The sequence below is a fragment of the Pundamilia nyererei genome, unplaced genomic scaffold, assembly GCF_000239375.1.
Source record: "Pundamilia nyererei isolate P.nyererei 1_Seehausen unplaced genomic scaffold, PunNye1.0 scaffold00058, whole genome shotgun sequence".
Lineage (NCBI taxonomy): Eukaryota > Metazoa > Chordata > Actinopteri > Cichliformes > Cichlidae > Pundamilia > Pundamilia nyererei.
Window position 1 is genome coordinate 1,128,621 of NW_005187459.1, and position 27,774 is coordinate 1,156,394.

Below are 27,774 nucleotides of genomic sequence, written 5' to 3' on the forward strand. Positions count from 1 at the left end.
TTATTGTTCAAAGGCTCACTTATAATTTATTAATGTTCTCGCCACACATCCGCAACAATCCTGCATCCACATTCTGAACAGATGACACTAACGGAAGAAAAATAAATAAAGAAATCACATCTTGCAACGATGTTTGTGAAATGCAATTCATGGCAATGTGCGAACTGTCAAATCTATATTCATCTTTTCTTGAATACACTGGAATTTCACTGGCCTGTCTGACAAAAATACTCAGGATTTACAGCATAGTCTCGAAGGACTCTAAAGTCTGAGAACTAATAATCCTTTCTGATAGCAGCAAATCAATTGATTATCTCACTCAACAATTCTGCAAGATCACAGGGAGTAATAGATTTAAAGTTGATGCATTTTCATCTTTGGTGGTTAGGCCTTCATTAAAGTACATATTTTCTGCATTAGTGTTTTAGTCACAGGGATCAAATTAGCCTTAAAAAAATACTTCATGTCCAATAACTCTTATTACATTACATTAACAAATAAAATAAAATGGAAAAAAAAAAAATCAGCGACTTCTCCCAATCTTAAAGATGAACTTCCAGTTATCAATATAGTGTCGTGTAAACCATTGCCACCACAGACCTCAGTAGGGAGATGGCTAAACAAGTGTGAACACTGCAAGAAATACTGAGACAAGGATTAGTGTTTGATTCTTCAAATTGATGTCAGTTACAGAGCTGGCACTGAAACGGGATCAAATCCAAGTCGGGACAATATCAGAGCGACAGGCTGAAGAGAGGTGGGGGTGGGGTAGGGCTGTGGGTGGGATGAAGTCATTTAATAAACATCGGAGTGCTTGTGTTTCATTGTGTTTGTGTGTGCAGCTTGTAAGCATATGTGTCACGAGTTCTGTGCCCACTGCTTCATAGAAGGAAAGAAAGAAAGAAAAAAAAAAAGGATTTTTGTGAGAAGCACAAGGCTCAGGGGGGAGGTTATGGCCACAGGGAGAAGAGAGAGCACCAGGCTCTTTTGTTGTTCTCTGCTCTTGGTCGTGTCAGTAGTCCAGCTGTTAGCCACAGGTCAGTGGAGTGAGACACTATGCCAGGGAGCGCTGACGAGGTTTGATTCTAGGATAGAGCTGCAAAGCAAACAACAGGAGAAATGATTTATTATTATTATTAGTCACTGAAATCTTTGATGAATTCTTGTTTTGCAATGGTACATGTAAGTGGCATCTAACTAAAAAGTCAAAGAGTCAATCAGCTCGAGGGTAAATTTTCATTTTTGCTTAAACTTAAATTTGGATAACAAAGCTGAAATTTGATTGAAAAAAAAAATTGAAATGGGGGTGGGAGGAGTGACGTTTACCCCCAGCAGGTTGCGGGGAACATAGCCCTCATTGTCCTCGAGTCGTGCCCACCACCACTCCGTTTCGCTGTCGTCTTGTCGTCGCAGGATGGTGATGGCGTCCCCCTCACTGAACGACAGCTCGTCCGGATTTTGGGCTTCATAATTCCACAGAGCGTACACCGTCCCCTTGTTCATTACGCCCAGCTTCTCCTGAACACCTGCATGTAAGAGAATCCAAACAAACAGTTAGTATAATTTACAGTTCAGGATACAATCAGGATATTTAAGTATAATCTTACATTTGCTACATTATTTTTATTACAGCCTCAGCGATTGGACTCAAAGGATTGGAAGTCTTTCTAGAATTTGTACACACCAATTGGTGTGATGTTTCTCACCGTATAGAAACTGGGAACACTGGAGGTAGCCCTCTTCCATTTCCTCGCATTTATCCGCAGCAGTCTCCACATCGCTAATGGTGCTAGCAAAGATGGCGGCCCCTGACTCGACCAACAACTTACAGAGATGAACACTGTTGCAGGAGGCTGCACAGTGAAGAGGAGTCCTGTTGAAGCACACACAAACACGAAATATGGATACAACAGGTCACATAAACCTTCACATTCTGCGTCATCATCCAGTTTTCCTACGAATGAGGACTCACCATCCATCACTGTCAGCAGCATTGACGTTCACTCCAAAATCCAGCAGGAACTTGACTATGTGGTGATGTCCCGCGCACACTGCGTTGTGCAGGGGTGTGATGCCTTCGTCATTGGCAGTGCTGGGATTTTCCACCTGGAAAAAGGAAGGACCGGAACAAAAAAAGATGAGTGCTTAAACTACATTCACATATAAAACAAAGTCTATAAATAGAATCAGAACACACCTCATAGATGATCCTCTGGACCAGGTCAAATTCTCCCTCCAACGAGGCGTCCAGCAGGAGAGCCAGAGGGTTAAACTTCACTCTGAAGCCATGACCAATGCGGTCAGAGTTTGGTTTTTTTAGGTTTGTTCGCTTCTCCTGTAATAATAGAGAGGAGGGATGAGCCTTTGAAGCACTTTTATTTCTTTGAATAAAAGTCTGTGTATGTGTGTCTCTCACCAGTGGTTGTGAGACCCCTGTGCCACTCTCCTCTGGAGTGGTGACCTCCGGCACAGGGCTGGGCAGCGCCGCTTCTGAGCCTCCCACGTTGTTGTTGCTGTTGTCTTCTGATCCCTCGGCTTCAGCAGGATCCATGTGTCCTCCTTTTGGTGAGGCCACTGGCTCATTGTCATTAGCATCAGTAGTGGCAGGGGGAGCGTCAGAGCCCGGCTCCTCTTCGCCTGGTGTTGGCGCTAGCGGAGTTTCTGAGAGGAGATTCCCATTGTCTGTATCAGCCAGAGGGTCACCTCCTAGGTATCCAGGAGGATTACTTGGTTGATAAAATGGTGTTCCATTACCTGCACCACTCCCACCTCCAGATCCACCAACTCCATTTCCCTCTATGCCTCCTGCAAGAGTGTTGAATCTCTGGTAGAGCAGTTTCTGGATGTTGGGTCCGCTGGGACCCTCTGGTTCTGTGATGGAGCTGCGCTTCTTCAGTGGTCTCGGAGCGTTGGCCAGCTTTTTACGGAGCACTTCGAGGTCAGCGTCGCTTTGGTAGCGCAGCGGGGAATGTACCATTGGCGTCAGCTTGGTTGGGCTGAGTGGCCGTGGTATGTTCTCCACACTGGGAGGAGGTGCTGACGGCTCGAGGTGCTGGAAGCTCTCATGATCGTCATATTCTCCGTCTAATGTGTCCTCACCACTGGGTTGGCCTTGGAGCAATGGGAAGGCCCCTCCTGACTGACCAAAAGACAGAGGCGAGGGAGGCGTCGAGCTGGAGGGGAGAACAGGCTTCCCGTATACTAAGAGAGAGCAGACATGGTAGAGTTAAAGTTGAGGGCATTGATGCCATCATTACTTTCATTATTAATTCACTTTTTCATTTTGCTTATAATAAACAAGAGTTGGCAGTCTGAAATGCCAAAGTTAAAATTGTCTATCATATGTCCTCAGAGCTTGCGTCGCCCCTAAAATTCCTTTTATTTTTTCACACTTGAAAACTTAAAAGAATTTGATTTATATGATATAAGTATATCATCACATTTCAGACTGCAACTAACTAAATATTCTCAATTTCTGGGCAAAAGATTCATAGAAAACTGTCCCAAAATCTCAGTTCTTACCTGCTTTAATAGCAGGCTTTAGTGGCTGGCTCTTTGGCGCCAACTGCTGGAGGTACATGTGATAGATGGAGCTAGAGTTCACGGTAGGTGGGCCCTTTCGGGGAGACTGAGGCCGTGATCCTCTGTCTGGGATGAAGGGACGCACTGCCACAGCTGGCGGAGGATCCAGTCGTTCACTCATTCCAGAAGGAAAGAGCGGTGCATTAGGCTGGAAGGTGGGGCTTGGTGGCACTGAAATACGCTGCTGGATCTGCTGGGAGGACGAGCCTGTGGCGGGGGGCACGCGGGGCCAAGCGGGAGCTGGTGGGTTTGGGAGTGGGCGAGGTGGGGGAGGTGCATCTTTACGGCGCTCCAAGGAGCTGGCTGAGTTTGCGGAGGTGAGGTGGGATCCGTATGGTGGTGGCTGCGGCTTGTTGATGGCTGGGGAGGACACGGCCATTTTGGAGTCTAGCACCTGTGAAGAAGCATACAGGCATTTATCATTAAAACAGCTGTTATATGCAGAAAAAGAAGAAAGATTCACTCCTTCCCACTGAATAAAAATCCATCTTCAGCAGCCAATTTACCATATGTGCAACTGGTATCATACAGGCCTAGGAGGTTGCCGTGGTTACCCATAATTTGCATGAAACATGCCGACCTGTCTCAAAAATTAGCCATTTTGCTCTCCAAGCTGTATAGAAACTCAGTAAAGTGCAATGCAGATGAAAAGCAGAGAGCATTCACTTTCAAAGTGAAGGTTGTGCCTTATAACTGAAGCTAACATGTTTCAAAAAATGTTTTTTTATTTTAAAGACAAATGCTCTCCATTTTCGGTTCCATTTGCTTTCAATGAAAGGAGTTTAGGAGGACGTACCTTTTCTGCACTTGGAGCACCGGGGGAGCCTGAGGGAGCACTTTTGCCCTGGGTATCAGTCCCTGAGTCTCTTCTCTCAGGAGGTTTTAGAGTTGCACTGGGCTTGCCTAGAGTAGGCCAACCAGTTTCATTAGCTATGGCATAAACAGGACACAGTTAGTGGAGAGCAAAAGAAAGAAAAGATCACACAAGTGACTTGAAAAAAGCATGTCCATCAGCACTAGTCTTAAACGGCAGCTTTTTCTTATGACTAAGTGCACTGTGTGGAATATTAGTGATGACATTTCAAGACCACTAGTAAATATAATGTTGTAAACACATAAAACAACTATACTGTTTTGACCGGTATCAACTGGAGGTCAGGATTTTTTTTTTTAGATGCCCATCCTATTAACCAGACACAATAAAGAAACCAAGAGCTCGCTTTATGTTACATTTATGTCCATCACTGATAACAAATAGACATCGATCCAAGGAGAAGATCTTTCCCATGAGCTCCCCCACTCTCACACATCAGAAGGGAGATTTTCTTTATTTCTTTTAAAAGTACAAACTGCATCAAATTAAATGTTTCAAGAGGCGCCGCTGATCAATAGGATCAAAATCCCGAGCCTTCACATTAGGTAGAGGAAGGAATTTATGCATATTAGTATGTTGCTGATTTTAGTCACGTAGTGTTTAACTTAGTAACTATTATTGGTAACTACAATGAAAGTTAAGATAATCTGGCTAATAACAGATAATAATAACTGCAGAAAATGTGAAACTAAAAAGAAAATATGCAAAATTAAAAATAAAAACAATTAAAAAAAATAGTAATTTCAAACAGAAAGGACAGCGTGAAAGGAAAGAAAAAGATGACAAAAAACAACAGAAATAAGTGCTGCACACACAAATTATAATAACCGTCACAATCTGTCACACAGCAATAATGCTGGTGAGTGATGTGTTAAAGATGTACATAAGTGCTATCATATATTAGTAGACCAGAGATTTTGACTTGTTATAGTAGGAAAGAACAGGTAGAAGAAACTTTGTCAAAAATCATTCCATCAGCTGTGATTGTAATCCACGAGTGTGTAAACATGCATAACGATAAAGCCATTGAACTGGCACACCTAAAACAAATGCACTACTTGTAATGTTATAAATCACAGCTGTGCTTTTCCTGCTATAACAAACCAAAATGTTTTACAATGAAAGAAAAGTCTAAACAGTTACAATAAGGCAACACTATCCAGAGTCTAAAAGGGAAAATCTGGGTCTGGTTCTTCTCAAATTATCAGGCGTGACACTTAAAGAGTGAATCCTATGATATTTTAACATGCACAGGTTAAATTCCTCGTGCATGTAAAGTGTTTCACAGCTAAAAGTGATTCTCACAGCTTAGCTGTTAGAGTTTGGCGCGAAGGTTAAGGTGGCCGCAGGCCTGGGAATGAGGTGAAGTTAGAACAAAGCCACGATGTTATGGACTGCTTTACATGTTAAACTGACGAGCACTCAACTCAGCGAACCTTCTCAGAAGTGTACGAGAACACACAGGACCAGCAGCGCTTTGCCATCAGTCATGTGAGGCATGATATCAGCTACAATCAACAGCACCAACTTCGTGCAGCTTATGCTTTTAAACAGCACCCCAGTACTTTCAAGTCACTGGCAAATCCACAGAGGAATCTTAATGACCAGTCAGTGATTTATGGATTCAGCCTGAGACAGTTGTAGCAATTTACCCATCACAGCAGTGAGTGATTAGAGTGTGGGTGGCTCATGGTGTTACTGGGGAGAGTTCTTAAATACTCAATTAGTCCACGCAATAAGAAACTCGATTAGATGGAATCAAAATTGTATGATGGATTACATTGTTGTAATATGGAGGGAGAAAAAAATCAAATCTGGGGCATGCTGTGGATCCTGTGCTACAATCAAGACAAGGTTCTGCAGGTGCCATCCTTTTGCTTATGCAGCGCTGTGCACTCACGGGACGTGCCGTCAGAGCCAGTGGAGGCTCCAGGGCCCGGGTGTGATTCTGGAAGGGACGGGGGAACCGGGTCCACAACGATGTCTAAATCAGACACTTTCCAAGGGCCGGGAGGCTTTCGCACACCGTCTGCCCCAAGAAGAGTCATCCCCCACCCAACCCCCACACCCAGTGAGACAGACATCACAAAGACAAGACAGGATAGACATGAAAGAGAGACGGAGAGACAAGGAAGGGAAATACAGGTTACACAACACAGGAGAAGAGTGAGGTTAGAGAGGAAGGGAGGAAAGAAAAGCAATCACAGAAATCAAGCCCAGGTGGAGAATCAACTGAGATGTCAGGTAGGAAGGAATCAGTTCAGGCAGAGGAAGGAACTTCAGCAGCATGCAGAAAGTGTTCAATGTGTAGCTGGAAATGCTGGATTTATGATCTATCTGAACAGAACCCTGGATGATTGGAGGTTTCTGATACTGTCCAAAGTCTGAAATCAGTGATCTCACTTTCAGACATTCATGCCTTCGTTGACCAGCTGGCTCTACAACAGCGGTCCCCAACCTTTTCTGTGCCACGGACCGGTTAATGCCCGACAATATTTTCACGGCCCGGCTCTTAAGGTGTCGTGGATAAATACAACAAAATAAAACCAGTACCGGTACCAAAAGAGAAGATTTATTCATAACACATGGGAAAAGACCCAGGGAAACTAAGTTGACAATAAAAACGATTAAAAAAAACCCATAATGCTAAAAACCAATAAAAACCCTGAAAAGCATTAATATCACACCCGAGCCTCAACTCTCGAGGCCCAGTACCAAACGTCTCATGGACCAGTACCGGTCCGCGCTCCAGGGGTTGGGGACCGCTGTTCTATAGGGCCTGCACTCTCAGACTACATGTACTAAACTTGTCAGTGTTTTTTAAACATTTTGTAAAATAAAAATTTAAAAAATAGAAAATCTCCATGTGTAAAATGTTTGGGTTTAAACAAACCTGATTTAGTGCGGCCATGGTTGGCTTGGTTATTAACACCCAGAGTCTGTGGCTTCAGTGGATCTGGTGGTATGGTGTAGCCGCCTTCCTGTCGAGCCGGTACTGGAACCTGGATATATGGCCCGACAGCAGCAACACGACCCAGAGTGCCGGGAGCTGGCTGGGGAGACGGAGGCCCATTGGCTCTATTCAGCTATAATAACAGAGAATGAGAAATGTTTGAGATGTCAAAACAGCTGAAAAGCGAAAACTGTATAAAACTTTCACTACTCTAAGGGCTTTACAGCTCCTCTAAGAAGACAAATGAAAACTTTTCTTTGAGTATCTATAAAAACTTTAAAACAGCATTTAAATGTTTTATTTTAAACAATAAAAAAAACCCCGCAGTGTATTAGCTGATGTCTTACAGAGAGATAGAGGGGAAAAAAAACAAAACAATAAAACTTTCAGAACTTTCCCGCCCCCAAAAATATGTAAACAGGAGATCTTAAGAGCTCCTAGTCTTACAGGGAGGTTCTCTTTTTGACGTGCCTCAGCTTTTTTCTTGTAGAGACGCTCCCTCAGCTCACTGATGCGCTTGTCCATAAGCGTCACTTCCATATTGCGCTTGTTCAGAAGCTCCTTCTGTTGCTGCAGCTTGCTGTTTTGCTCCTGATTCAACTTGTTTCGAATCTGATAATGATGAGCGAAGACAAACAAATGCATAGAAAGACTGGACCAAGATAATCTGCTATCACTGTAAACGTAGCGGAACTTGTAAGTGTATGCAGGACATGATGCACTAATTTCAACTCTGCTTTACCTGAAGCTCCTGGTACAGTTTGCGGAGCTCCAGCGCTGCAGCACCGGTTACTTGGCCACCCAGGGACGTCTGTATGCCATTCAGCTTTCCCCTCCGCAGGTCCTCTAGCTGCAGGCTAAGCTGCTCCACCCTCAGCACAGCTGCCTGCAACTCCGCCTGCTTCTCCTGGAACAGGCTGCTAACCTGCTCGATCTCAGCCGCTGCATTTAGGAGGGGGGAAAAAAAGGAAAAGGATCTGGATCAGCACCAACAGAGAGCTTCTTTGTTTTGGGGGGAAAAAAATACTCCAAACCATTCATCAAAAATCAAATGCTATTCTTTTATTAAAGAAACGAAAAGATCCTCAAGACCAAGACGTTTCAGAACTCTTATTCGTCCAAAGTCAAGAGTTCTGAATATAAAGTATGCACTGATATGAGATATAAATCTTCTTTCAGTGTCTGATAGACTGTGAAATAGCTCGAGCCGAGCGCAGACAACCTTTCTGTGAAACAGTTATCTATCTGATACTCAAATATAATCGTCTCTAAAGAGTGGTGGTAAAGTTATGCACATATTTTAAGTATACATACACAGGTTGCCATTGATGACCTTGCTGTAGTCCACCTGGCCTCTCATTGCGCGAATCTTCTTGAGCTTGGCCTCCTGGCTCTCTACACGTTCCTTCAGCCTCTGCAGCTTCTCGCTCTCTGAAACGCTTTGCTGCTGACGTCGCTCCTGCTGCTTCAGGTAACGCAGACGTTGCTCCTTTGGAAAGCAAAGCAAAGAGTGATTGATTCACAGGGGAAACCTTCATAAAATGGTGGTTTTAAACTGTACAATTTGTATATCTTTATAGGTTAAAACATAAAATCCCTACACACGAATCAAAAAAAATCAGCAGGGCACCACCCAAAGCTTAAAGGAAATCTAAAACTAGGCTAAATCATTCTACTGAGTACATTAAGTGAATTTCTGTGCCGTGTCAAGACGGTCTGAAGGCTGAAGAAAGGGTCAGATGACTTCATCTCCGCCCAACTGAGAATTGCTCCAGTTAAAGTCCTAAAATAGGAAATGACAGGGCCAGGTTTCCAAATGACTGCAGGGCTTCAAGTGGGCCTACTTTTCAGACACCACAACAAAGGCAATAAATAGTCTTTCTATCAGTGAGTCTACAGCGGGCTTTATTTTGCATGACTGATCAGCATACCACAAGCACGGTGGTCAGAGTGAGTTAGTGCAATGAAAAGTCACAGAGTGACAAGGTAGGCTGTTTGTGCGACGTTCAGCTCCTCCTCCTCCATTGAAGGAGAAATCCTGATAATAGACAGTAGGAGGGCAGCCACCATTGGTTTGTGAGGTCCTTTTCCAAAGCCTTGATTTTTAGCAGGACATTTAGAAGCACACTGCTTTTGGAGTATAAAGTGACTCTATAGTGCTTTGTTCATTAGCATAGATGCACAGACGCAGATACTTGGCATTGATTAGCCAATTTTCTTTTAAATAATCCTTAGAAATAGTTCTCCGGCTGCCTTTTGTTCTGTTCTGTCCCACACTGCTTCAATAATGTTGAGGTCCTGGGAGACCAATCCATGGAAAATTAAATGAAATAATGACAAATTAAAATTTGGATTCATCATTCCATAAGACCCGTTGCCTCTCACTTTCAGTCCTGTTTTTTTTTTTGTAATTTGGCAATTTCTCTTTTCCTTCCTTAACAGTGGCTTCTTGACGGCCACCAAGCACAGCACTATGGACTGAAAGCAGTGGGAACTAAGACCATTTCTGATTAGGCTTCAGTGAATCATGATTGATAAACTGAGGATCCAGTTGCATTTCTCGGGTCTTGTGCCAGGTCTTTGCTGGATTCTTTTCCTCATCAAGCATGACTTGATGCAGTACTGTTCATCTGCATGTAGATCGTGTTTTAGGCCTGCCACTTCCTTTGTCCTCCACTTGTCCAGTTTCTTCAAAGAAAGCACACTGGACACTGAACAGGATATATAAAATTTTCTTCTAATAGTTCTTTGGGAATCATGTTTCTGCAAAAGTGCTTTTTTATCACTGTCAAATTGTGTAATATTTGGCATTGTTGATGGATTTACCTAAAGAAACTGGAGCAAATTTGTTTTTGTAGGCTGTTAGTAACCGAGTGCCTAAAGATACAATTTAAAATTGGTTCTTTCCTAAGTTGTCAGCCCTGGCTCATCCCTTGAATTACAGTGGGGCAAAAAAGTATTTAGTCATTGTCATGTTGGAAGACCCAGCCTCGTTTCATCTTCAAAGTTCTCACTGATGGAAGGTGGTTTTGGCTCAAAATCTCACGATACATGGCCCCATTCATTCTGTCCTTAACACGGATCAGTCGTCCTGTCCCCTTGGCAGAAAAACAGCCCCATAGCATGATGTTTCCACCCCCATGCTTCACAGTAGGTATGGTGTTCTTGGGATGCAACTCAGTATTCTTCTTCCTCCAAACACGACGAGTTGAGTTTATACCAAAAAGTTCTACTTTGGTTTCATCTGACCACATGACATTCTCCCAATCCTCTGCTGTATCATCCACGTGCTCTCTGGCAAACTTCAGACGGGCCTGGACATGCACTGGCTTCAGCAGCGGAACACGTCTGGCACTGCGGGATTTGATTCCCTGCCGTTGTAGTGTGTTACTGATGGTGACCTTTGTTACTTTGGTCCCAGCTCTCTGCAGGTCATTCACCAGGTCCCCCCGTGTGGTTCTGGGATCTTTGCTCACCGTTCTCATGATCATTTTGACCCCACGGGATGAGATCTTGCGTGGAGCCCCAGATCGAGGGAGATTATCAGTGGTCTTGTATGTCTTCCATTTTCTGATGATTGCTCCCACAGTTGATTTTTTCACACCAAGCTGCTTGCCTATTGTAGATTCACTCTTCCCAGTCTGGTGCAGGTCTACAATACTTTTCCTGGTGTCCTTCGAAAGCTCTTTGGTCTTGGCCATGGCGGAGTTTGGAGTCTGACTGTTTGAGGCTGTGGACAGGTGTCTTTTATACAGATGATGAGTTCAAACAGGTGCCATTCATACAGGTAACGAGTGGGGGACAGAAAAGCTTCTTACAGAAGATGTTACAGGTCTGTGAGAGCCAGAGATTTTCCTTGTTTGAGGTGACCAAATACTTATTTTCCACCCTGATTTACGAATAAATTCTTTACAAATCCTACCATGTGGATTCATGGATTTTTCTTTCACATTCTGTCTCTCACAGTTGAAGTGTACCTCTGGTGCAAATTAGTGACCTCTGTCATCATTTTAAGTGGGGGAACTTGCACAATCGGTGGCTGACTAAATACTTTTTTGCCCCACTGTAGGTGGCTTTTTATGTTTAAATGATTCACAAGTTGGTGTTAAGTGGTTCAAACAAAACAAACATTGTGAAAATGGTCAGGTACAGGAATGGACAAAACATTGAAAGCCCTTCAGAAAGCCTAGAACACTAATGTGCAAGACCACTTTCTAATTATAAATATTAAGAAATAATGGGCAACTTGAGACTTGCACAGTACTGTAATTTGTCAAATAGCTGGACTATAAAATAAATGCCAAATTACCAACACCTCACAAACGGGTACTGACATGGGCCTCTTAACTTGTGTTTGTTATACTGGTATCTTTTTAATGACAATGTCACAACATTATATGGCTCGCATTGTGGTTAATTACAGGCCTAGCTAGCTGCCTCTGTGTGATGCACCCATATAATGTATGGTTACAGCTTACTATCCAAGCTTTCTTGCATTAGCTAATAACTTGACTCCACCCTACGGACTTTCAGCTAAGCACTTGACCTGCTTGTCTGAAAGTCAAGCAGGTCTTTATTGATAATTATTCACAAGGATGCTTTTCACAACTCCAGATAAAATCCTGATGATGTGGAGCTGCAGCTGGTTAGTGAATAGCGCTAATTCCTGCAAAGACTTGAGTATCATTTCTGACCGACTGGACAATCCTGGCACCGTGACTCACACTGCATCCAATCTCATTCGTTACATAATGGTTTGCCCCCATTTCAGGTCACGACAGACTCTTTGGATGAGACGAGTGCAACAACATTCCACTTTCTCTCCGACAGAGCGGTCCAAGGCTGCTTTGTGTCCTGAACTTGATTGAACTAATGCCCAGGCTGCGTCTGTGGCATCGGACTAAATGACACACCATCAGGCCAAACCCTGGCCAAGGCTATGATTTGTCAGGTCTGCTATGTTACTCAGTTGAGTTACTGCAACAATTTTTCAGTAACACATCCCAGCATAAGAACATTTACTGACTTTACCGAAACACAAACATAATATGAACTGCAAAAAGACGAGAAATATGGACTCACTTGTGCTTCCAATTAACACATTTTGTTAGCATAAAACAAACTTTGCATAAAAGACCATGACTGTATTTGGAGGAAGGATTCGTGGTAAGAGAATGAAGCTGCTGATACCTTTGCAACGAGCATCTGCTGCTGAGCCTCGATTTGCTGCTGCTGCCGTGTGGCCATCTCCTGCAGCTCCGACAGCGTGAGCTCCACACGCTGGCTGCCCACCTACACACCAACACAGGAACTGGTCAATACACTGAAATCTTCCCAACTACTCTTGATGTTGAACCACTGAGACTGATGATTAATAATGAGTTTAATGAAGGTTTTCCCTTATAAAAACTCACATATGACAATATTTTAATCAGGAAAAAAAGGCTAATTTGACAAGAAAAATATGACTTATAATTCCTGTACTAAAAGGTGACTGATTCAGACTCAAAATTACATTACATTATTCTCGACTCGAAGCCAAAACATTAACATTTAACAGCAGAGTTGTTCAACATCTATAAGCAATACCGTTGTGCTTTTTTACACCAATATTCAGGTAAATGTTTGATAGCACTCTGCTATGATAACACAAAGGTCAAGTCAATAAATGCAGAATAATACGGGCCTGCAACATTACATAAGCCAAAAATATTATATAAGAAAAAGAAGCTGAAAAACTAAGCACAGAGAAATAGGTTACGAAGAGGAAAAAAAAGCCATTTGCAGAAATGATTTTAAAAGATGTCTGGATTCAGTAGCCAGAGGGTCAAACTGCAGTAGACTGCACAGTACTGAGAGCTGGGGACTCTTTCTCCAAAACAGCATCATTATGGGACCTTAATTATGATGGAGAATCAGTTAGTGGGCAGTAGGCCCGAGCCTCTGAGGGGCAACATGTCATTTGGTGTTTATACACACACAGCATAAGCTTCGTATCGTATGAAGGCATTACTGGAGTAAAAGAGTGGAGCTGTGACCAGACACGAGGCTGCCACGTTACTCAAGCACACAAAATTACCAGAAGTCGGTTTTGTTACAGCAAAACAAAAACATGAATCAGTTTATTACATTTAGCTCTGGTTGTCCAGAACAAAGAGTTCCAGAGGTTTAACTAGAGGAAGCTGTGTTTCCATACATAAAATAACCTGTTGTTGATGGCCAGTAACACTGGAGAGCTTTACTCTTTGATGACTAGGTGGACTGTAAATGTGCACAAGCTCTTATTTTGCTGTCATATTAATACACTGATCATGTTCATCGTTAAACAGAGCTCGGTAACTGACGTCACTGTGGCATCACTGCACAATGAATTGTTTGGCAGACAAACAAACAACTTCATTCTTTGCTACTTCATTGCTTTACAAAGTTTAAAAGAAAATGAAGTGTACGAAACTGAAGCTCTAAGGGGAAAAAGTGAAATCCAATCAGCGTCATTGCAGATCCTTACAATGTGTCAAAAAAACGAAAAGATTAGAGACCACAATGCCTCACGTACCCCTCGCATTCCCCAATATGTTTACCCATCTTTTTTTTTTTTAAATCATTTTTATCATTTTAATTCCCACAAAGCACAAGTTCAGTTTAGCAGTGGCAAATTTGGAAATGTTAAATTTATATTTAAGATGAATATGAATGAAGAACATCAATTAACTGTGTTTGCCCTACTGTTTTCAGCCAGAGGCAAAATTGTAGATCTCAGTCGTTTACTTTCCTTTAGATGTGTATGTTTATAAATTTGAAACTGCTCTAAATTAGTGTCCAATAGTTAATAATCAAATTCCTTAACAAATAAATAAATACATACAACTTTGCCCTCTGTTTAGTAACTCAGACTTCTGTTTACTACCACCACAAGTCTGTAAGCTCAGAGCTGAAAACCTTCTTGAAACTACGAGTCAGCTGTCAGCCCAAAGCTTTGTAATGACCGGCGACACAAGCCGGTACTATTGATCGTTTTTATTGACTGATCAGCCTGTGTCTGTCCATTACATTTTACATGCATAGCACAATCAAATGAGCTGAAGTCTGCAATTCACTTGTGTGTTTGTGTTGTTTTCTTATTGCTCATGTTTGTTGTCAGTGTTTGTCACTCTCAAACAATCGCCGTCACATAAGATGCAAAAGAGCAATTTGGTGTGTTAAGTTTTTTTTTTTTTAAATATAAAAGTAACAAATCATAGCTCGCTATTCAACCAAGTGTTACAGCTGTAAAAGATAAGTGAAAGAGAGCCCTGCACAACCAAACGCTACTGCAGCCAAACCCGAGACACAGATCCATGCAGCAAACTGTCGACTGACAGAGAGCCTGAACAGAAATTTAAATGAGAGGTAAAAAAAAAAAGAAAAGAAAAAAGGTTTCACCTCCAAGAAGAGTTTTCATGAAGTTGAAATTTTGGCACCCATGTGTTCTTCAAGAGCTCACAGAATAAAGGCAGGCTGGCTTTTCCCTACAGAGTTTTGGATTTCTAGATTCAAAACACTGACGACTACCTTTAAACAGAATACTGAGCGAACACGCTCCACCACACTACAAGCGATATTGAAATGCTCCCAGCCTTTGCCTTTGGAAAGAGCACTGAGAGGGAGGAGACGATGCAGGAAATGTCATGGTGCCTTTTTTCCTTCAACAACAGACTGAAAAATGTAGAATCCTGGCTCGAGTAGAGCTTAGTAAGAGGCATATCGTGTGTCAAGTGCATGGATGCTGGATCCAACACATATTTAAAGTGGTGGGGAGGACAATAATACCAACAACAATACCTGTAACTACTGCTCTGTTTGGTTAGAGGAGACGTGAAAAAACATGAGTCTTGCTGGGAGTAAATTCAACTTTTACTTTACTCAAAGAATGCAACAGTAGTGCACCCACATAGACAATCTTTTACTCCTTGGCATTTGTTAAGACTTTTAGTTATAAGGATGTCTAGAAAGCCTCATAAAGGCTGGAAGGGCAGCATGATGACTCGATCGAGATAGAGATGGGCAGAGTGGGGGAAGCCACTGGCACATGAACACGGCCATGCTCAAATGCACTCAAGCAACACTGCATCAGTGACAGTTCCTCTGAGGGAGAAATCGACTCTCTCGTGTGGCGAAGAGAGAGAAACGCCCAACTGAGCAGACGGCAGGAAGAGGGGACGAAAGCAGCCAAGTGCACGCTGATGAGGGACGCCGTTCTGCAGGATTTCATAAACCCTTGTGCAAATTGTATACATTTGCCCACAACGACTGTAATTGCTTGCAAATGTAAAGTCTTATCAGGGTAACACTGGAGTAATTCCTGGGGATGTGTGCGACTAGTTGTCTGGACGTTTAAACATTGCTGTCCTTGCTAGTCGATCCCAGAAATACTAGTCTGTTAATAAAATAAGAACAATATGTTTAACAGCCAACAGCAACAGGGGATAAGGCTCTCTCTCTCAGACCCACTCTGCCTCCTGAGCTACAACCTACAAATCCTAAGCTATTAATTATAAGAGATTTCAAAGGAAAAACAGCAACCGAGAAACTGGCGTCACAGGCAGTTTGATATTGTTGCCTGGGAGAAAAAAATAAAATCACTGAAATTATTAGTAATTTTACTAGTCTTGACTAATTCAATTACATTTCTGGGTAGTGCCAATGAGCTGTAATTATCATTTATGGCAGCTAAAATGGTGATATAAAAAAATGAATTGTAATCGTAGTATTCCCTACAGGGATCGCTGTTCTTTAAGATGATGATGATGATCAGCTCTGCTGGGCTGACTGAAAGCCTCTGGGGTTTGGGCAGCAGCAAGTGGAAAAGCTAAAGCACTGATCCTCTTAACAACCATTATATCATCCAGAGGGCCGACTAATATAATCCCCTAAATCAGATATTAAGAAGAAACTTGGACACAAGTTAGTCTCAGTACTTTGAATGGGAGGAGCCATTCAGTGTCTCTTTCTGTCAGTAGTGACACTAATGATACAGAGTGTGTCATTTGGTGCCGATCAATAGTCAATTTCAATATCTACACTCTAAAGTATTACACTGTTTATTTCTGAGGCTCTCTCCTTAAGCACATTACTCGTGAAATAAAATAAAGCACAGTAGATTAAAGCGCCAAGTTTAGGTTTATTTATTATACAAAGAGCTGTGGAGGAAATACACGCCTTTTAAACACAGAGTGCTCAAAGTTTTAAAAATAATATCTGCAACCATCCACAAACACCCCCTTCACCTCGTGACCATGAAAGGTCCTTCATTACTCAGATGTTTGGGCTGTTTGAAGATTTTAATTTACCTGCTGAATGTTTACATTTTGTCCAAAGAGATAATCTGAAAGCTTCGGTACACATCTGCGTTCGCCCTATTCCCTCTATCAGCAGGGAAACTATCAATAAACGCCACCATGCCACTTTCATTAGCAGCCTCATCACAACAGAAGCAAAACCGCCATGTTTGACAGATGAGGTGATGCTTCAGAGCTCGAGTTGTTCCTTTCTTCTATCCATCATTTTCAAAGAAGCTTTTTTTTTAATGCTTTTTTGAAAACTGTACCCGCCTTACTATTATTTAAGGCTCACCCAGGGTTTCTATCTTAAGACGAATCCTCTCAGCTTCTGTCATGATATTACTCCATCGTGGTGCATTCTTGACTGTAATTAATTCACCATTAATTCTGGCTAATCAAATCACTTTGATTTATCTGCTTCTTTACACATACTGACATCCATTCAAACCCATCTAGGTCTAACTGGAAACACATCTAAGAAAAAAAAAAAGCCGGCCTTTTGTGCATAAAACAACATGCAGGAAACATTTAGTCACCCAGTGTCCAGTTACTTTTAAATACTTGAATACTGGTTCTGTAAAAAGGACTATACCTCACACGGTTCTTTTAATACTGACAAAAAACCTCAAATTAAATCTGAGAAATGATATTTCACTGTAGAATTTATTTTTAAGTACAATGGGCTATGTACATGTAGTCTATGGATGACAAAACAGATCTTCTCAACAAAAACAAAGTTAAAAATTGCAGATTTTCTAGGAGAATATACAGAGGATAGCTTCTGGGTGCTTTTATGCTCTTGAAAACAAAATAAACAAAGCCTTCTTTCAACCCTGAAGGTTGAATTAGTTACAATTTCTTGACTGCAACACTTTCTTGTTGAGAAATCTGGGACAGATGGTCAGAGAGAGAAAGCTGTTCCCAGAGGCTGCTCTTATCGAAGTCATTCACATCTCTTAGTACACACATCCTTAAGCCAAAGAGTACATCAATGGGTACACCTGACAGGAAAACGCCAACAGTGTGTGGAAAAGGAACAGCCCTGCCACACCAGAGCAGAGATGATCCTCTGAGTTTGGAGTTAAAATCATATTATTACGGTGAAGCATGACCAAAACCCCCAAAACAAAGACACATGTACTCCCGTTTCATTTCTAGTGTGTTTTATACTTATATCTTGTACTGTGAACTATAGGGCAAATGTTAAAGAACACTACACAGAGACAGATATTTCAACATTAACTCTCACCCCATTCTCATTGTGCTTGTCTCCAGTATTTCCACTTCTGCGACTCATTTGCTCCTGAGACTGCTGACTCCCTGAAAAAAAGGGGAAAAAAAAAAAAGAAGCAGTCACCATAAATAAATAAAACCCGAAAAACCCAATACAGACATGCAGTGTACCAGTGCGACACTCAAGAGTGCAGGAGTGCAAAGACGAAGGTACCGCACGCAAGTGAAGATTCAGAGACAACCACCATTGTCTGAAATCGTCTTAAAGTTCACTGGTATGATTGCACATGACAGGGGGCTTTAAGAACTGGGACAAGCACTGCTAACTAAAGCCACCTACCTCATACTTTTAATAAATGTATAAAAATTCACAGCAGAGGACAGAAAACTGCCCTCTTTTCTGTAATTAAAAAAAAACAAAAACAAAAACAAAAAAACAGGAAAGAATGACCTCAGCTTTTATTTGGTAGTTTATAGCCAATGTAAACATGATCGGGAAGACCACCAGGTAACTTGTAGTTAAAACATTACAGACTCAGGCTGATAATACTTAAGAGTGGATGTTACACATAGCTGTTTATGTGGCTCTGCTCTATCCAGACAGAAAGACAATGTAATTAATGTGCGTGGGATAGCTGGCAAACCAGTTATTCCATTGATATTCCCCTCTGAACAACCTTTGCTTTTTTAATTCTACAAAGCTTTTAAGAACATAACAACACTTCACCTATTTTAAGAAAGGCTAAACTAATATTTACAAAGCTCCAAAAAAAGGAGAAAACAAAAACAGAGAGAAATCTGGTCTTTTTTAATGTGTAAAGTCTGCAAACGGCTTGGCTAGACTAGACGTGGCAGAAGAAAACAGAAAGAAAAAACACCAAGTGACACCAGTCTTCATTACAAGGAAGGCAGAACAGATGCCAAGAATTTCCCGACAGCTATCGACTCCACCCTCTACTGTTCAGCCTTCTGTGTGAAAAAACAAGCACACAGAGCAGAGAAAGCAGCAGACAGCACACACCTTGATCGCTGCTCTCAGTTGGTGAATCTTCGTGCCGGAGGAAGAATTTGACTTCTTGCTTCCGAGGTCCCCATTTCTGCATGTGTTCATACATCATGTGCTCAAAGGGGATTGCTCGCTCTGAAAAGTTAAGGAAAGGTCGACCAGGTTCAGTCATTTACAATAGGTACACTGATTTTCAGCTAGCCTGGTACTTAAATGAACAAAAAACACTTAACTCTAAAGCTCAGTGATTAACTTGTTATACAGTCAGTCGGCACTTCATTAGTTACACTCTGCTAGTACTGGGTTGGACCCTCTTTTGTCTTCAGAGCTGCCTTAAATGTTCAAGGCTCAGATTCAACAAGGTGCGGGAAACATGCCTCACAGTTTTTCCTCCATATTGATATGACTGCATCACACAGTTCCTGCAGATTTGTCGGCTGCGTGTCCATCATATAAAAAGATTTTCTTTCTCCCAGACTCCTCATTTTTAGTTGGGCTTCTTAATCACGCAAGGCATCAAACTGCTTGTCTCTGAGTGTGATGCCACCTTCCATACATTTGCAGGGATTATGTGTGTGAATAATTCACTTTATGCTATTTCTGTTTACATCGTAGCCATACAGACAATCTCAGAATTAAAATGATGATACCCCGAGGAAGAGTCCACTGATAGAGATGAATATTTACAGCATAATGTGTATGCAGAACTGAAAAAGATTGAGACCGAGACAGTAGGTAGAGACAGAGACTGAGAGGTTTTAGGAGGGTTTTGGGGCAGCCAGTTGCATTGTCAGGCCTCACATGACTGCATAACGTGAGGTCAATAAAGCGTTTTACTGGAATGCTGTTTTCAACTGAGCAGTAGGCCTTTAAAAACCGCTGATAACAAAGGGTGTGTCAGCACAGCGATGGTGATGGGACCGAGTGGAATCTGTTGTGACAGGGGCGTGAAGTACACTGGCACATAACCCTTTTCTCATATTAAAATTTGCTATGTGAATTATTTTATTCCATTCAGGTAAGTATGCACGGCCTCATTCAGCCCCTCAACTCGTTTTTTTTTAAGTGCTTGTTTTTACATTAATAAAGAAAGCTAAAGGCTACTGTTTGAGAAAATGAAATTCTTGTGCATGCAAATGAAGTGTCTGGCTCAGCAATAATGGGGTTTCAGATTACTTCACCTTCAGGCATTTACAAGAGACAACCGCTGTTCTTTCTCTTTAACGTGGCAGCGAACTGGATGCTGCTTCCTATAAGAAAGGCAGCGCTCCCTGTTCTGAATATTAAGCACTTCAGCAGGTCCGTGAGAAAGCTTCAAATGGGCCTTACCATTGCCTCTCCACACCTCGGCCAGATGGCAGCCGCTCTCGCCGGGCTCTTTACAGAACTCGACGACATCGCGGCACGTTGTTTCAGGGGTGATGGGCACCTCAGTCACGGCCTGCTCCCCGTCACTGAGGTACACCGTCAATATCATCTGAAAGGAGAAGGAAGACAGTGAGGGGAAAACTGAATACAAGTGCTCAACAGTGAAATATGAATGACACAGATTACAATAAAAACAATGGAGTGTTTATGGATGAATCTTTACCCTCTCTATTGCTACAAAGCCTGCTCTGCTGACACTACATTTCCCTGTTGACCAGCCCAGACTGTGAGTTGGAGCTAGCATTGGACTCGTGTCTGTGCCTGCCAAATTTCTGTTTACTATGATTAGTGTCTGACATAGCACTGAACACATAAAGTATGAGCTGAAAGGTAAAACATATCAATACATGCCTTCACATGTCTGTGTCGGCTCTCAGCTTCCACCAGTTTTTGAACAACCAGCAGTTAAATCACATCGACTTGATGGGTGTATGATCTAAATGATAGCCCAAACTCTTAACTCTAAAGGACTGGTTAAAAAACTCTAAATCTGAAAAGACTGAATGAGAAACAAAACATAGCCGATTTATCATCTTTACGCTTTATAATGAGCTATGAGTAAACTTCAAGCTGCTTCAAGTTCTCCTGCATTAATCAGACATCACAATGTCTGCAATGTGCATGTCACCTTTTGACTAAGCTATTAAGAATGAAACTGAGCAGCTCAGCAGTTGAGTATTCAACTAGTCATTTAAGTTTCACATTTACACATTAAACTTAATATGTTGTTGTTGCTTGTTTAAAAAAAAAGACATGTCATATTACTTTTTGTTTTATTACTACACGAAAGCATGAAAATAATAAGAAAATATATCTTGGGCAGTGATTTTTTTTATTTTTTTTATCTGATCTGGCTTCACACAGTCTACCTAAATCATAACCCATTCACAGGTATACGATCACCCCCTTTGGACTTTCTTGTAGTTAAGATTTAGTTATTTTCCCCTCATGCAAATCAACAGACAATCCATTTATTCAGAAAAAAAAAAGCCATGGTCACAGTCACACAAACACTCAGTGCTACCCCTCAAGGATAAGGGCATGGAAAGCAGCCAATGCATAAATAAATAAATCCCAAAATCCAGATCGTCTAAGATGTTAAATCATTTCTAAGACGATTCAGTCACTGCAAAGTACTGAATCACCGGGTTAAATACATTTGTAGGACATGTTAATCTATGAATTTAGGTTGCTAACTATGGGCAACATTTTTTTCTTCCATAAATTGACAAAATGTTTCTAGGCAAGCAGGATTTGGATCCTATAATCAGATTATTCAATATCTATGTAGAATAAAACTAACAGCAGGATAAGAGGCGCAATAGGTTTGAATATTTTACTTGACAAAAACATTTATATACCTTGTTTAAACCAAAAGACTTTTTTTGCCCTGCGGGAGGGGACACATGTCTGCACTGATTATGGCAATCTCCTCTATATTCATCGCTACTGCACATCACCACAATATGGGTTTTTTTTCCCCCCTCCTGAAGCGTCAGGCAGATTTCCACTGTTTCCTGTGGGACAAAGCACTCTCGAGTGTTGAGGAGTGCCTTCCTGTTTCATGTGACAGGCCTCACTCGCCCCTCGCCTTCTGTGGCATGTAACAGAAAAGCGACACTGAGAGGAGTTTAGCGACCAAAAAAAACAAAAAACAAAGAAAAACTTCTGTAACAAAGAATGTTTTGCAGGGATGCTCAAAATGACGTAAACGTGTTTGAAAGGATTGCTTGGTGCATGCTAGACTCAATTTCAACTCTTTCTCAGTAAACAAAGAAGAAAAGCATTTGCTTCCAAGCCGTCCCACTTCGGCAATTTTTATACATGTTTCACTGCTTTAAAGAAAAAACACCAAAACAGGGACAGCATATGCCTAGAAACTTTTGAAGTGTGATAAAGAAAGAAAAAAAAGAAGAAAAAAAAAAAGGAAAAACCTACACTATGGCTTAGTTGTAACTCCTAGAGTTTCCAAGAGTACAATGGGAGGCAGAGTCTTCAGTTATCAGATTCCACCTCCCACTTTATTTCTTTTTTTAACAGCCCTTTTTAATCTTTCATTCTTGATTAAAAAAAAACAAACTAAAATGATTACGGCTGGGGTTGGCTCAGGTTGCACTAAACCACATTTTAATTATATTGCTAGAGGTCTAGGCTGACGGGGGACCTCCCATAATGCACTGAGGACCTCTATTCGCCTCTCTTTCATTTCCGACACATTTTTTGACACTCGCTCTGTCTTTTATTTCGCCCCTGCAAGTTAAGCTTTTACATTTCCATCCTTATTCTGCAGCCATCTCTTCTTGTCAGTTATGGGGCCATCTAACATGCTCAGTGTTTATGCTATGACTGACTTCTAGACAAAAAGGCTTTTTATTTACATGCAATAAGGTTCAAAATGCCAATTTAAAGCCCTCAGTGTCAAAAAGAGGTAGAAAAAGAAAAAAAAACTCTAACGTGAAACAACTAATACATCACTGGAAAAGTGAAGAGATCACAAATTTTTCAACACTGATTTTGCTGACTGGCTTTGACTTTGCTGAATTACAAATAGTATAAGATGAAATGTTCCGTGTACATACTTTGTGTACACATGGCTTCATGGTGCATTTTCAATTTCACAATAATTGCCAGCAAGCACTATTGTCATATATAATCTAGCTTTAGTCACTGAACCTACCTACAGATAATTACTCCAGGAGTTTCTCCAAGACAAAGTGACTCATCCTTTGTAATGATGCAACTGCATGATTCACTGACATTTTCTACAGCAGCCAAAATTAAACGATATGATCTCTTGTCCTAGAGATCCACTCAGTGACTATGAGAATCAACAACCTGCATTTTCAGACAAGGATGGTAAAAACATAGAACTAATGCTGAGACACCAGGAAATCCCTTCGTGGCTCTGCGCTGTTTCTTACAGTGTTAATATGAGCTAATGGATGACCTTTTTGGGACTGCATATGCAACAACGTTACTGGGGGAAAGAAATTAAATCTGAATGATCTGAATGAAACCTCAAATGGGTAAGTGGTTAAGATGGATGGATGGCAGAAAGAAAGAAAATCTTTTCTAAAAGTGTGGCAGGGGGTGCTACAAGCTGCATAATGACATACAACACAATACAGTAAAAAAAAAAAATATTGAGGCTACTAGGCTGCTAGAAAGAACAACAGCTTGAATATAAAGAAGACTAAGGCATTCTTATTTGTATTTGTTATACAACAGCTTCTAATATCCCTTATAGATTAAACTAAAAGGAGAAAAATACTATAAAATCCATCAAAATCTGCAGTTCTTCTTTTTTTAAAATGACAACACCACAAGCCTGCATTCTGAATATCCTTGGCAGCATACCAAAACAAGCCTTTAAAGATTAAAAACACATAATTAATCAATCAGACAATATGAGGTGAAAATTTAAACTAATCACAGCACCTGCAGACTAAACTACACAGAAATCTAGAAACTACTAGATATATCCAAAACAAAACAGAAACTCTGATCCAGCTGAGTGATCACTGGGGATACGAACCACCCTCACTAAGTTGCGTCTGCCCATACTCTTGGCTCTCTTGGCCGCCCTCCGTTTCCTCTTGATCTCCCTCTTTGGTGGCCGGTGATGTTCCTTTGCCCAGATGGGGTTCTCCTTGGAAAGGCTAACGAGGCCACGTAACACTATAGTCACAAATCTCTTCATTGTGGCACTGCCGCTTTTGCGGGCACGAGACTTAGATGTTATGCCATCCCGAGCAGACCTCTAAACCCGACAGTGACGCGTGCATTAGAAAAGTGCTGCAGAGGAGACTTGAGAGGAAAAAAACACAAGCTGCATGTGCAGTTCGAGCAGGGAGGGGGGAAGAGAGAGAGAGCTTGTGTGAAACAAACAGCAAGCGAAAGAAGGAGAGAGCAAGGGAACAAGAGAGTGTCACAGGGTGGTGGGTATGGATAGAGGAAAGTGATGGGTAGTAATTTTACTGGAAAAGTGTCCCTGGGATGTGCCTGTGGCTGCAGCACCAACAACTCCCTGCTAATGAGAATAGTTTGGCCACAGCTGTGACTGGCAGGCAGGTCAACACCATCATGCAGAGCCAAGAAAGAGATTATGCTTATACTGGGCTGTGCATGACTCAAAGGAGTCAATGCATTATGCTACAGTGGGCACCATCTGGAGATCATTTAACTTCTGAGAGGGAAAAGGCATCATTTAGTGCCCTGATCTCCAGCACACATCAAACATTTCCTCACATAAATCCAGTTACTTACTTATTCTTAAAGATGGGCCCTGAGTGGAAGGAAAAAAGTTTAAGCACATTACTGTTTTTTGTCTATAAACTTGAACCATTCAAACAATCCTTAAATGTCATAAATGTAAGACACTGGAATACAATACTACTTACATACTCCAGCTGTAACCAAAAACACAAGTAACTGTAACCCAGCAGAAGCCCAAATGTGTGGTAAACAACACACTATGATAAGTATTGGTCATGAGTCTGTATGGTAATCTGGTCAGACACAAACACACAGCTTAATCACAGCTAAACCCAAGGAGGCTGTCAAAGTTGTCTCTGACATTCGGGACTAATAGTCCATCTCATGCTGCCCAAACTTGCCAAAAACCACTCGTCAACCGTACGGAGGAAAGACGAGACAAATGATGTGAAACAAACTGAAACATCTGAGTAACCGCGATTCCTGCAAACTACAAAATTATCAAGATTTTTTTTTTTTTTTAAACGTTCCTTTAGTCGGACTTCAGCACTCACCCAGTGTTTCATGTTGGTTTAACAAATTTTATCTGGCTTTGCTTTTACAGACTTATGTAGATGGCTCTTACATGTCTAATACTTACGAAGTGCAAAAGCCTTCACTGTTAAATTTTATTTGAAACTGTGATAATGCACACTAATATTATTATTATTATTTTCCTTTTACTTAGAGTCGTTTTTAAAGTGTATTTTTTTAAATGAATAAAATAGATCTATCAGTCCCAAACGGAGGGAACTTGTTAAATAAATCAATTTTGATATAGTCATACCCAATTAAACTTGATATTTTTACTTTTTAATGATAATTGTTTTATTATTTCAAACAAGTATATCTACAAAAATGTGAATGCAGCAATAATATGCATTGTTTACTTTTTCCTGTAAGTCAGGCTCTGCCTGGTTCCACCGCCTGAGATTAATGCCACTTGACAATCTACTCGGCTCAAAAGTTCCCCTTAACAACAGAGCATTAGTCGACGCAGCCACACAGACCTAGATCTGCCAACGTCTCATTGGCTGCTGGATTCACGCGAGAACCAAGCGGCTCGCTGCCTCTCTGCTCGACTGGCTCTCTGACTCTGATAGCCTGTTGGTGCCACAGGGTACAGCTGTCCACCGAGGCAATGGTAGTAACTGAACCTGAGAACTGCCGCAAATATGGACTTGCTTCTGTTATACTTGGTACTTCTGGAAATGTACAAGCGTCTCTGGAATGGTGATCAAGAACTATACAAATTTACAGCCAACTTCAAACCAATAGTCGTTTGGAAAGACATAATACCAAGAGTGAATCACCCCCCCCCCCCCCCCTTTTTTTAAATGACAAGATCTCACTGAACTGACTGTAAATTTATCCCTTGCACGAGTTCATGTTCCGCTCTCGATTCCCACAGTCGCTGCCTTCTCAGCACTAAAGACAACAAAAGAGGTCCCAACAATGCACTACTCCAATAGGGTTGCCAGTCAGGTATTCTTTTCCTTGCAACACAGAGCTTCTTGAACAATAACACCAAGGTAAAAAACAAACAAACACACACACACACACACACACACAAAAAAAAAAAAACAATAGAATGAAAATATTTGTTGGCTTAGCACACCTACTATACCCACAGCTTTAAATACATCATCCATTGTGTAAGAGCATTTTTTGTAACACGAATGAATTACAGTACGATTATCACAGAGATAGTCAATCATACTAATCTGACCTGCCCTGTTGAGACACACAGCGTTATAAATCTACCTGCTAACACTTGATAAGATGTGTCACATTCTGATAGAATTCAAAAACTGATCACATTGTGTTTATAATTTAGGATCCTTTATAAGGTTTGCGTCACTCTTTCATTCTCACGAAAAAATTGCTGTGAAATCATAAAAGCCATAGTAGATCATTTAAAAAAAAGAAAAGACTTTTATGACTAGGAGCTGATCTGCCTTGAGATTATCTAAGCAGCAGTGGGAAAAGCAAACAAACTCATATCAGTCGGTTAGAACTTGAAACGTGTGTGTATGGGCGGTTAGTGAACCATATTTCTGTTTTTATAATAACATATTTAGGAAAAGACCCACTCTTACATGTTCATGAAGTCCCCTAAATGCTAAATGATACGCTACATGTGCACTTACCGGCATCATATTGGCAACTCTGCGGGATCACAATCAGCGGGCATCGGCAAGCTGACTTTTGACTTCCTCGCTTATCTTCTATGGCACCAACGGAGAGTCAGCAAAGATCCACCTTGCTAGTTATGGGCTCCGATTAACTCCAATGTTACAACCAAATGGGCCTCAGTCCTCGCTGTAGACCAAAAACAGCTAATTACTTGAAGTACTACAAACCCAAACACTTTAAGACATCTGACTCATACTACAAAAATAATATGTAATGTCACCAGCCGCAGGTATCAACTTAAATTGCCCAGGCGTGGCTCTGTGCAGCGGCTGCTGCTACAAACAAGCTAGCTCGCAAAGCAACGCCGAGGCAAACGAAAAGGCAATTACATGATATTACTACGCAGTGTCTGCAAATATACTCACCAATGTCAGAGACGAGTCATTGTTTCTGCGAAAAAAATCTCAGCTCTGCTACAGTGAAAGGCACGCAGCTAACCCAACCAGCTGTCAGCCAGCCAGCTAGCGTTATCTCCCCCGGTAAGGTGGTAGCTGTGTTAGCTGGAATCAGAGATGGCTAGAGGACGGTATGCACGTCGATGTCTCCGCTCTCGTCGGCCCTTTAGCTTGCATTGGCCGAACATCGGCACGAGCTGTCGACAGAGAGGGTGGGGTTTTTTTTCCAAAGGAACAAAAATAAAGGTTTAGTTCGTTTTTTCTACGTAGGCAGCGAATCATCACAAGCAGGTTAGCAGTGCTAGTTCACGAAAATACACATAGCTGGAATCCAGTTGTTGACGGTAGGAGGGGCAACGTAGAAAGTCAGGAATCTGACGTCACCACCAGCCATGTCAACTGCAAGCATACAGTGCTATGAAAAAGTATTTGCGTCCTTTCCGAATTCGTACTTTTCTGCATATTTCTGCATATTTTCCACACTTATGTGTTTCAGATCATTACATATGTTTTTTAATTTAAATTAGACAAAC

The 27,774-nt window shown here is 41.5% G+C and overlaps 1 protein-coding gene across 4 annotated transcripts; it reads right to left on the reverse strand.

The window, feature by feature from the left end:
* On the reverse strand, nucleotides 1-27,591 carry ppp1r13bb (protein phosphatase 1, regulatory subunit 13Bb). 4 transcript variants are annotated; one of them, XM_013911205.1, is made up of 20 exons: nucleotides 27,212-27,591; nucleotides 26,801-26,972; nucleotides 20,298-20,445; nucleotides 18,984-19,103; nucleotides 17,979-18,049; nucleotides 12,600-12,701; nucleotides 8,724-8,898; nucleotides 8,152-8,351; nucleotides 7,857-8,021; nucleotides 7,350-7,542; nucleotides 6,357-6,485; nucleotides 4,379-4,512; nucleotides 3,523-3,976; nucleotides 2,755-3,201; nucleotides 2,417-2,661; nucleotides 2,198-2,335; nucleotides 1,973-2,106; nucleotides 1,707-1,873; nucleotides 1,327-1,526; nucleotides 1-1,096 (listed from the first exon to the last, which is right to left on the reverse strand). In XM_013911205.1, exons 2-20 carry the CDS (start codon nucleotides 26,807-26,809, stop codon nucleotides 1,055-1,057), a joined length of 3,273 nt encoding a protein of 1,090 aa, XP_013766659.1. In that variant the 5' UTR covers nucleotides 26,810-26,972; nucleotides 27,212-27,591; the 3' UTR covers nucleotides 1-1,054. The 4 variants fall into 4 exon arrangements, with proteins under 4 accessions (XP_013766659.1, XP_013766658.1, XP_013766657.1 ...); XM_013911204.1 differs by having other exon boundaries at nucleotides 2,417-3,201; nucleotides 7,881-8,021; XM_013911203.1 differs by having other exon boundaries at nucleotides 2,417-3,201.
* Nucleotides 27,592-27,774: the final 183 nt, after the last annotated feature.